This window comes from Acanthisitta chloris, unplaced genomic scaffold (genome assembly GCF_000695815.1).
Source record: "Acanthisitta chloris isolate BGI_N310 unplaced genomic scaffold, ASM69581v1 scaffold3549, whole genome shotgun sequence".
In the NCBI taxonomy this organism is placed as follows: Eukaryota; Metazoa; Chordata; class Aves; order Passeriformes; family Acanthisittidae; genus Acanthisitta; species Acanthisitta chloris.
Genome location: NW_008691980.1, coordinates 1 through 12,071, shown reverse-complemented (window position 1 = coordinate 12,071; position 12,071 = coordinate 1). Strand labels below are relative to the sequence as shown.

The window sequence follows — 12,071 nt, the reverse complement described above, 5'->3', positions numbered from 1 at the left end:
CAAGGCTGGACAGGAACATCCTACAGCCACATGTGCCACTGAGAAAATTCAACATGCAGCAGTATCGCCCATGTCTGGTGTTAAAAAGTAGAGCTGACTTAGCACGACTTGGAAGAATTTACACCACATTTTTAGCCTCTGCAGGCTCATTACTTTGAAGCAAAAACACATGAGCTCCACTGGTAGGAATGACAATGCTTTTAAGCTGGATGGGGCTAACATCTCCAAACCCCTCTGACTGCCCTTCATCCCCTAAAAAAGCTCTGTGCTTAGGAGATAAAAGACAATGCCAACATACAACTAGCTTTTCAAAAGCAGACAAAAATTATAGAAAGTTTCAAAACTTAAGCCATCTCCTGCAACATGAGCTTAACCATACTACAGACAGCATTTTTCAATTGTTTGCCTTTTTCTGTGCAACCTCTCCATTACAACTGTTTGTGATTAATACATGCTATTAAAAACAGAGGGAGTGTGCAGTAGAGCTTGTCTTAATGTTATGGAAGAAGCCTTCGTCGTGCAGAGTCCGGCGCGCTGCCCTGTGTAAAACCACTGCACAAGTGGAAACATTTGCCGTGCAAAGAACATTGACTGTGTGTCAACACACCTCCATTCTTCTCTGGTTTGTCTGCTGGTTAACTGCAGTAAAAGAGCATTGCCTCCTCATGAAGGCTGCCTTTGAAAAATCTCCAGCTGAAAATTGATTTTTATCAGGCTATCTTACAAAGCAAGAATATCTAGCTCTGGGCAGACACAACAGCTTAAGTTAGAGAGCAGTAGTCACACTGCCCATCAATCACAAAGAGATTTGGAGATATGTCTGAAGTCCTATCAGTTGACCTAACCCTGCCTTCTTGTTTTCCCCCTTGCCTGTTTGTTTACCCACTACACTCTACCACTCATCTAGGACCTCGTGTCCAAGGCCATTTTTGTTGTGCCTACACACACAAAGCTATAAAATATTTTGCAGCAATGCCATTGTGGGAGGTTTGCTTAATATAACCAGCTTGCCAAAGACCCTCTGCTCTGTACAGTGCACACACATGAACGTCATTTTCCCCCTAATACCTATATAAGATTGTGGAGTTCAGAAGAATAAGGCACTTGGTTTGAAAAGGCACAACCTCTCTGCAGAAGAGCCATACCAATCAAGCATTGGAGATATCATATGAGAGGTTCTCCTTTGATTTTAAATCTGAACCTGTTGTGTTAATTTGTGGATGTAACTCTATAAAATACAAATGGAATCAACAGGGAGAAACCCATGCTCTTCTTGATCTGCTCTGAAGACCTAATTTAACCTGATTGCTTTATGAACAGCATAAACTGCAAGATACCCAAGGATTCAAATACAGGCATGTATTTTTTATTAGTTTGGCTGGGTTAATTTCCCCCCTTTTCCCATCTAAAGCTCCACAGTAAATCCCTGTGGGTCGGTTACTACTTTACATTGCTGAATTCTGCTAGCAATCTGCTCATCATTCCTGCAGATGTTTCTGCTTTCAGGCTTCTTGGAACTTTATTGGACCCATTCCTTTGAATAAACATATACCCATTCTAGGCTGCAAATGTGCCAGGGAAACCACTGTCCTCTACATCAAGAAGTCTCCCCACCTTCTTTTTTGGAAAAAGCAAGATGATACATTTAAGAGAAAAAAGTGGGAAGCAAGGAATCTGAATTTTTCCTCCTCTTCTATGAAATTTCCTGAAAGGAATTGCTACATGTGCTTATATGGTGTGGGAATGCCCAAAGCCACAGGCACATAGAAACCTTGTAAAGGGCAGATGGGCTTGAGAGGTCAGGCCCTGCAAGCAGAGAGCAAACATTCCCATGCAAGGGCCATGCCCTTCAACAGAAATAGGAGGTAACACAGATCCCATTTCCCGTGATTCAATTTTATCCATGTTGCTAATAAAGCAGAAGGTTCCTCTACTCACCTCAGTAACATCCATGACCTTGATGGCTGCCAACTGCCCCGTTTTGACATGCCGACCCTGCAGAAGAGAGAGAGAACCATCAGCACAGACATCTCACCCATCCCTTCAGCACACAGAGCACAACATCTGGACAAGATTAACAGCCACTGGGTTTTCCCCAACTGTGCTGGACCCTTCTGATACTTCCTAGGAAAAACTAACAAATACTCAACAACAAATTCTAAAAAAAAAAATATTTAGAACTGAGGTCATTAAGACTTAGAACTCTTTGCATCCACCTAATTTTAAAACCAGCTAGAGTGTTTTGGTATGTTTCCCTTTTGTAGGCATTGCCACTGTAGTCAAGCTCAAGGCTTCACCCAACCTGGCCTTGAACACTGCCAGGGGTGGGGCATCTCCTACCTCCCTGGGCAACCTGGGACAGTGTCTCACCACCCTCATAGGGAAAACCTTTTTTCCTAATATCTAACCTAAATTTCCCCTCTTTCAATTTGTACTCATTGCCCCCACTCCTGTCCCTGCAGCTCCTAATAAAGATTCCCTCTCCCTGTTATGTTCTTATACAATATTATGTTCTTACACAAATTCTATGACCCATTTCTTTTTCCCCACATTAAAATGATGATTATCAAGTACAGACAGATGACATTCACAGCTTCCCTTCTGTTTACTTTAGCAATGCTCAGAGTCAGTAATGACAGTTTATTAACTTGTCAGAACAGATAAACTCAATGTATTGCATACTTTATGCACCAGTGCCTGGTACCTGGGTGACACATTACTAGGTAAATGCAAGCATGTTTAGGAGGCTGCCAAAGGACATTTCTCTTTGTTTTGGTCTTTATTAGTCAAAAAAACAAGTGAGATTTCTTCAGGAGATGCATCAGACCTGCAAGAGCTCTCTTTGCTTGTCTCACAATAGCTAGCCAAGAACAAGACGTTGTCTCCCTTCACCATAAGGGTATGGTTTCTCAGTACAGCTGGAGCTGAGTTAATAGATCCCAGCTCCTGCAGCAGGGAGCTCCTACCCTTCCTTCCTCTGCCTCCTTCCAGCCTCCTGTCACATATTTCTCCCGGGAGCACTGAGCTCCTTCTGGCACTCGTTGCATCATATGATAAGCTGATTGAGATCACTAAAATGGCAGAAAGTTAACACAGAAAAAAGCAAACTGTGGAGTGGGGCAGGGGATTGCAGACCAGGAAATTAAACCGGTTTGTTCTGCAGTCAGCACACAGCTGGAGCTGGCAGGAGGCAGATCCCAGGGCTGGGAGGCAGGAGGCAACACAGGCCCTTCCAACCCTGGTGGGCTCTAACTTGCCACGGCCTTTTTCTCTCCAAGATGCGTTTACATGAGGTGGGGACATATCAATTAGCTGTTCTGTGCCTTTTTTTCCTAAACAGGTACTTAGAAATGGTCCTAATATTGGCCTTTTCCAGCTCTCCACTCAACACTCAGCAGTCTACCCTGAAACTTCCAGTCAAACAGCTCAGTCTCCCAACGACTTTCCCAAGCATCAACCCCAAAGGCTCTTGCCTGAATCAGTCAAGCTCTCCAGCAAGGTGTGCCTACTGCATTTCCTCACTTTTATCACAAAGAATGATAAAAACACAATGAAACATTCCACTAAAGTCCTAGTTCCTTTATCTCTTCAATTTCTAAGTTTCCTAGACATAAATCAATATGAAGCTGATGGATATCAAGAGTATATTTTTTCCATAAATCAATATGAAGCTGATGGATATATCAAGAGTATATTTTTTTCTGGAACTAACTTATTAATCTCTTGATTCTTTTGAGATTGACACCCCAGAACTGAAGCACCCCAAACCAGTAGTCTCGTTGGACAAATCTTGACCTCTTCACTCCTTATGATGCTCTCCATGGAGGTAATGGCCGAGCATTGGTGGTCATAGAAACATCAAGGCTCAAGGAGACCTTTAAGATCATCTAGTCCAACCATTAACCTGTCACTGCTGGAACCACTAAACCAGATCCTCCAGTGTCAGATCCAGATGTCTCTTCAACACTTCCAAGGATGGTGACTGCACCACCTCCCTGGGCAATCTATTCCAGTCCCTGAACACGCTAACAGGGAAAACATTTCTCCTAACATCTCATCTGACTCTCCCCTGTCTCAGTTTATGACTGTTCCCTCTAGTCCTCGACATTGCATTCAAAAGGATGAAATGCTGCAGAATTCACTGCCTCAGCTTTCTTTCACAACTCTTATTGTGCTGTCCTCTCCCCCTACTAACAAATCCACATGCTTTCTATAAATACATTACTGTACTCAGGCTTTTGCTTGCTCTGTAAACTCTCTTTACTGCAGGCATTTCTTTTTACAGCTTGGTCTCAAGATGGTTTCGATTTTGAAGCAAAGTTAGGGTCATAATATAGTGTGCAGTAGCCAAGACTGACCTCACCTTGACCTTACTACTTCTTGAACCCAAGCCTTTCAGCAAGCCCAGGAGACTTCCAACTCCAATTTCCCACCCTGGACCTCTGCCTAATGACAAAAGTCTGTGGTCTTCTCCTCAAGATTTACCATCCCACAAAGGAGCGGGGGGAAAATAGTTTATACTGAGGTGGAAAAATGCCTCCTCTCAGCTCTGCCCCTATTTTCCACAGCTCTGCCAAAAGAACTAAATAGCCCAAGGATGTGGGAAGCACAGTTTGAGGTACAAAAAGAATATGCTAAAGATAAGAGAGGAACAAGAACATCTCAGAGGAAAAAGAGCTTACAACACACTAAGGGGGACCAAGGAAAGAAACTTTTTTAAAACCAGTGAAAGAGTTTACCACTCATTCTGCAGCAACGTGGAGATGCTAAAATGGTGGCAGAAGACACTCAAGCAGAAAAATGTGGCACACAGCAGAGCAAAGTAACAAGACATCCACAGGATGCCACATATTTTATGGAAGTTTTGCTCTGTTTGGTCTTTTTAAATCCACGAACTACTGGTGGGTTTGCTATTTCCAGAGAGACGCCTGAAATTTCCCAGGGCTCAGCTTCACAGCTTTTCTCAAGTCAGTGTTCCTCCCTGTGAGACTGGCCCACTCAGGATGACTAATGTGCACCAGCCCAACCATCCTTCCCCTGCAGCTTTCTGGGATCCTGCTGCTGCCTCCAGGAGTGTCCCTGTGAAAACCTGGCCCAGCTACAGCAGAGCACAGTGGTTGCTCATGTTTCACTTTGCTTCTTCTGGGATGGGAAAAGCTTCTCCATAACCCTCCTGAGGGACTGAAAGCAAGGGAACTGCAGAGTGTGGGAAGTGTGGGCTGCTCAGTATCCCAGGCCAAATTTAAACCCTGGTCACTTCAGCATATTGTTTAAAATTACTCCAAGATACCCTTTTCCTAATGTATGGAGCTCATATTCTCAGCATCTCCAACACGCACAGGGCAGGGTAGGGGGAGAGCCTGCATGACATTAATTTATATGGGAGAAGCAAAAGGACATTTTGAAGCCACATTCTTCTCATTAAAAACATTTTCAGAGGGAGGGAGAAAGCAAACATCACAAGCACAGCATATAAGCATGAGCAGAGTTTTTGTTTGTTTGTTTATCTGCTCAACAGCTCTGCTCAAGAACAGACTTGTCAGACTATTAGCATGCTGGTATAATTTTGCTTACAACATGAAATGGCTAAGCATTCTCATTTTGGAAACCAATCTTTGGATTTTCATAGCCAGCCTTTGCTTTGGAAAAAAATTTGTCTGCTTTAAAAAGAGTAATAATAAAATTGCAAAGTGGCTGAACACGAAGAAAGAACTGAAGAAATCGTAGATGGGAGAAAACCCTCTGAACTCAATCTCCTGGGATTAAAATGCATTCAAATCCAACTCACAGGCAACTTCACAAGCAGGGTAACCATTAAGGCACCACAGGACAACATTTTTCAGGCAGAATGAGGCTCCTGCTTTAGTGCAGTGTGGAGTCACAGCCCCTCAGGACATCCCAGGCTTCCCCACCACACGGCACAGGTTCTTGTAGCTTTGTTTCTCCAGGCAAATTGTTGACAATTACTATCTGTGTATCTGAAAAACTCTGCAAGATTGCAAAACAGAACCCATGCTAACTGGAAACAGCAGTTTCTTAAAATATTGCTAGATGCCAAATATCAGATAACTGAGCCATGGCCAGAATGTTAGGTATGGGTATGAAACATGCAATGAAGACAACAGGATTCTAGATGCATCTTCTTAAGCACAAGATGACTCTCCATAGCCAACAGACTGAGGAAGGTGCAGAGGATTCACTTCACACTAGCAGCAACAGGTAGAAAAGGCTGTGTCACCCCAGAAGTGAGTTTGCCTCTTAGCAGGTTTTGATGTGAGGGCCACAACAACACCTTGACACTGTCAGCTCACCCATCAACACAACCACTTTATTTAGAACATGTTAAGAGATTATTGACCAAAATTTCCAAACTACTTGTTGTTGACCAAAATTTCCAAACTACTTGTTGTTTCTTACACATCCTACCCACCTTTGTTTCCCTCATTTCAGAGTTCTATTCACATTAAAGCACATATTTATCCTCCCAAGGAAGCAGCAAAAGAGTATTTCTAAGACTGCTGCCTGCACCACTACATTTCTAAATGGCCTGTTGGGATGAACAAGTCAATGGAGCTGAGCCTGCTGACCCCAAATCTTGTCCTGTTTCTTCTCACACAGATGACAGAGAGTTCATTTATATAGAGAGGGTTATAAAATGCAGCTCCTCTCATCAACACAGCAACACTGCAGCATTTAATTGGATCTTAAACTGAATCCACTGCTTAAGCATATTCCTAGTCATGTCTGATAGCAATGTGCTGTTTATTTCTCATCTCAGTGGGCTTTATGCATGTTGAAAAGCAGAGGGGACAAGGGGAATCCTTGGTAGACTGCCAAGATCTGCAGAACATTAGAAATTTCAAGCCTACCCACACTCTCCAAGTCAGTTAATACACCTACTTCTTGCCTCTCTCTTCCTTTGCACACATTATTACTGTAAAATCTTTGTTTTGGAAAGGTTCAAAGGCAAGTGGTGTTATGTGCTGTTTTTCATGGTGCTTTTTTTCCCTTGTGGTGCTTTTTGCTTTTTTTCCTTAAGATGCCTTAATGTTATCAAAGAACTACGCAAATGAAATGCAAAAGAAATCCTTTCAGCTCATTTACATCCAACCCCCCCTAATTATCCACAATATGTATTCCACAGTAATGTAATTCTCCTACTAACACAGTTTCAGGCCTGTGTATTCACGTGCCTTTTGGGAGACAGTTCCTGGAAGCTCATTCCCCAGCTAAATGGCATGGAAGCAGCATAAGGGGCAACATCACACATGAAGAAATTAAAGTAGCATATGAGAACCAGGACTTGCATTTTGGATTTTCCTGTGCACTGTACACCACTATGTCTTTGGAAAACTTCTCTAAGCAACCAGTATTCTAAGCTGACAGTTGTAGAAAGAAGAGCAACTAAATTGAAAAAAAAAAATTAAATCTGCTAATTGAATTTCAGTTGCCACAACACACACAGAAGCAGCAGATGAGATTTAGACATGCTAACAAGTGAAAACTCACCACTGTATCACCTTAGTAGCTCTATACAATGCTCCCATGACAAACTTAATTTTATTTGCATCTCATTCAGATGACTCTAAACTCCTACCAGCCTGAGGCTCTAGGCCATGGAGCAATACTCTGTTCTTAGGTTGCACACACCAGTGCAATAAATGATCACTTATTATTCCAATGCATGTTTACCATCAACTCTTTTCGTTGCTTGTCAACACAGAAAGTTGCAGACCAATCAACTCTGCATTGTGCAAACTCAGACCCTAACAGGACATTTCTTTCCACTCCCCAAAAAGACTAGGCCAACCCTGTGATGAAAAGTGATAGGAGTAGTGTTTGTGGAGGAAAAATAACACATTTTTGACAGGCAAAAAGACAGAATGGCTCAAAGGGAAAGCAACCCCCCCAGTTAAAACCCAATAAATATAAAGTGTTCTTAAGCAAAAAGTCTACTGAATTGCATTTGCAGCCAAAAAAATGCTGTTTCTACCAATACAGCATACTGTAAGCTAAATAATCATAGGTTCCAATGATGGAGATAAACATTATCCCTCTTTTACAAATTTATCTGGCATGAAAACTGCTTTTAGGATAAAAATTAGCAAACAACCTCAGTACAAGAGCCTGGAAAACCACTGCAGAAATGCATGAGAAGAAATCATCCTGTTAGATAATTTCTAAACCCAAACCAACCAGAGCTATGAAAGACTTGCACTGTTTGAAGTCAAAGATAGGACAGGGCTTTGTGCTTTCCCTCTGTCTAACTCCTGACATCAAATGCCTGGAAAGCAAAACAGAAAACAACATATTCTCTATCCTGCTTTAGATATCCACAGGCTCACTAGCTGCCTAGTGAAGAAATAATAATAATTTGCTCATGTCTAGTTCTGCCTTCTGTGAAATAACACGCAGAAAGACACAGAGTTATTATCAGTCTTGTTCTTCCAGGACAGAGTGAGATGATGTTACTCACTAGGAAGAAAATAAGAGAGGTCTGTGCACTGATTTTTCATTTCAATCGCTAGTTTTGTGGCAGTTCTCACTAGGAAGAAAATAAGAGAGGTCTATGCACTGATTTTTCATTTCAATCACTAGTTTTGTGGCAGTCTTCCCACTCTGAAGATGCTGGATATACATTATCAGAGGCATTTCCTTCTCCCAAACAGCTCATTGCCTAAATAGGAAAAAGGAAAAGAATAGGGGGAAAAAAAAATAAAACAAAAAAATAAAAAAGGATGGTGGGAAAAGCATGCCAGAAACCCACAATCTAACTTTCCCAGGATCACAACAGCAGAGCTCAGTTAGGAGGCATCTCCACTGACTCCCTGCCCCTGAGTCCACCTCACCCCACCGACTGGACAGAGGGGGTTTTGTCTGATGGGAGAGGACAGGAAGAGAATTGCAATGGCACACAGCTCTCCTGGCACTTCACCTAGAAAAGAACACCAATCCCCCACAGAACCTTTGATGTATTTGCCTAAGCAAGTCCTGAGAATTATGTCTATCCTAGTTCATAGTCACTGAGACACTTGACTGGGCAATAGATTAAGAAAAAGAGTAAAAGAAGGGGATGTTGCAAGGGGAGGTTGGAGGGGAAGAAAAGGGTAGAAGGACTAGCAGCTGTGCAGTTTAAGACTGGTTGGCCCTTTGTTACCCAGTCATGCCAATCACAGTCCATTCAGCCAACTGGGATCCCTCAAGGCGACACATTTCCTGGCTCAGATGGCACAAAACATCCTCTTACTAAGTGGAGCCTACAGATTTCTCTCTTTCTTCTTCCCCACAAATACTGACCAGGAAAGGCTGACAAACTAGGGTCTGCTGGCAACACTGGCAGGAAGGCAGTGACATTTTTCCACAAATGTGGAAATTTTCAGTGGCCTCGACTTTAGGCCACTGAAAATCTTCTGAAACATACACCTTGCTGACTGTTGCCCCTCTGCAGACACCCCAGCCATCAGCTGTGTGCTGAAACAAGCTCTGCTGCTCTATAGGTGGCCACTCAGACCGTCCTGCCCCACATTCAATGCTTCTTCTAAAGGGATACTTGAGCTAATGAGTTGAGTCCCCAGCCTGGCAAATACTCTCTTCAAGAGCCATCCTTGAAGTTATCATCGCATCCTTTCAGTCACCACCAGATTTAGTGACCTTCACTATAAACACCACTAGTCATTTATCATTTTCTTTCCTCACTGATGAGGAAAGGCTGAGGGAGTTGGGGCTGTTCAGTCTTGGGAAGAGACAACTGAGAGGGACCTCATTAATGTATTCAGGTAGATGAATGGGAAGTGCCAAGATGATAGAGCCAGGGTCTGCTCACTTATGGAAACCAATAAAACAAGAGGCAACAGCAAAAACTGATGCACAGGAAGTTCCACCTGAACACGAGGAAGAACTTCTTCCCTGTGCAGTCACTGAGCACTGAACAGATTGCCCAGAGAGGTCATGGATTCTCCCTCACTGGAGATATTCCAGAACCATCTGGACACAATCCTGAGCCATGTGCTCTAGGGTGGCCCTGCTGGAGTAGGGAGGTTGGACCAGATGACCCATTGTGGTCCCTTCCAACCTGATTCTGTGATTCTGTTACAGTTTGTACCCCCAGCCCTCTTCAAAAAAAGAAGGACCTTTAAATTTATTAATCCTTGCACTTTTTTCTGGTTTTGAACCTACCTAGGGTAATTTAGTTGGCACACTACTGGAAGACACACAAAAAAACCCCACCCCAAAATAAAACAAAAAAATTAAACCAGAGTAGCAGCATACCTCCCACATGGACACAGTTGGCTCAGAGCACATTTGGCTTCCTTTGGAAACATCAGCTAAAATCGGCTGTGTCTGGCTCTCATTCAAACCAGTTCTTCACCCTACTTTAATGGCTTTACCAGTCACTAAATCCAGCCCTCCTAACACCAATTTGTCTCTTTGGACACCATGCAATGGCCTCTTTTATACTGAACAATTTTTTTCTGGCAACAGTAATTAAAAAAAGAGCCAGATGGAGAACACCAAGAACGTCCTCTACAAAACAAATGACTTCTCATCTTACATCTTGGCATTGACTTTCTTCACCAAACACCTTCTGCTTGATATTGGCCACTGTCTGAGGCAGTGGTAGGCACCATTTGGTGGCATGGCCATAGCAAGTCCTTGCAGCAGTTAATCAGGTTGAAGGGGACCACCACAAGTCACCAGGGCAAGCCCTGTGCTTGCCACGTAGCATCACAACCACCCAATGACACTTCAGAGAGACATCATGCACCACAAGATGCTCCTACCTCAGACCAAGCATGGCCCAAACAGGGGCCCTGAAACAATGAAGGTGCCTCTGCAGCAGAGAGGGGCAGAGTCTCCCCATCACTGCTCCAGAGTAACATCAAAGTCAGACTGGACCAAAAAGTCTGGGGCTGCTTCTCCTTGTTTGTTTTGTAAAGGAATTCATACTCACATTTCAACCATCACCCCAGATGAGCTTTCCAACTGAAAGGAGCAACTGACACCTTGTGATCAAGGCCCTCCGCACACTCAGGCAACTCTGTGCCCAGTTCTCCCTGCTCACCAGCAAGAAGCTGCTGAGAAACCACCTCAACGCTGGGCACATGCCTTCTGAGAGAGGAGGTGAGGTCCCCTGAATGAATTTAGGCATTTAGGCATTGGGTACAGAGAAGTGCCACAAAATACATACTATTTTTTGGCGGTGGGAAGGGGAGGAATAATCAAAACCTCATCAGTCCCTGCCCCTCCATGCACCAGCCTTCCCTCTCCTGGGAGGCACTGTCAAAGGTCACACACCACACCAGAAGGAACACCAAGCTCACACACACCCTACCAGCCTTGTTGCATTCCATCTCTGCCAAAAAAAAAAAAATTCAGCTCTGAGAAATGGGTGACAGCCATGGTCAGGCAGTGAGAGGCCAGTGTCCCTCACTGGGGAGCATCCAGAACTCATGGACAGCACGTGTCCAGTTATGCTGCCTGAGGAGGCATCCTGAAATGTCCACCAGCCTCCTGGGGAGCAGCAAGGAGAGGTATTAAATAGAAATTAACTTTTCCTTGAATTTCAAGTACACTAAACAGATGAGGGAATTGTTTTGGAAGACATAAAACCTTTTCATAAATGCAAAAGGGAAAAGGAGGAACAATTGGCCCCACTGCTTTTATTTCCTTTTTTATTATGCTTTTGGGTTTGCTGCTGTTGATACAACCCACAGGACATGGAGGAGCCCAACACACACTGCCACACTCAACTGTCCCCATCAAGAGAGTCCCACCTTTTGTCAAGCTGCATCACGAGATGCTAACGAACACATTCCGTGGGAAGGATCTGCTACATTGGACAGCTTAATATTAGAGAAGGGCAAGGGAAAAGAGAACTATTTGCATGTATACCATCCCAGCAGAACAATAAAGCTGAGCAGAGCAGGGAAGTCAGGCTGTGCAATGAGTTTTATTTCAACACGGTTCAAAGATTTCACATTGACAACCTTGAAAAATTCCAGAATATTAGCACTGAAGAAAAGTTAATGAACTCTTAAATATACATTTATTTATATACATATATATGTGTA

At 43.3% G+C, this 12,071-nt stretch overlaps 1 protein-coding gene across 1 annotated transcript in view; it reads right to left on the bottom strand.

Annotated features, from left to right (window-relative positions):
- MAP4K4 (mitogen-activated protein kinase kinase kinase kinase 4) overlaps nt 1–1,991 on the bottom strand; it is an 89,441-nt gene extending 87,450 nt beyond the window's left edge. The window contains exon 1 of the mRNA XM_009082476.1: nt 1,939–1,991. Within this exon, the coding sequence (XP_009080724.1) occupies nt 1,939–1,953 (15 nt within the window). The 5' untranslated portion in view covers nt 1,954–1,991. The remainder of the gene's footprint in view (nt 1–1,938) is intronic.
- Between the last annotated feature and the right edge of the window lie 10,080 nt (nt 1,992–12,071).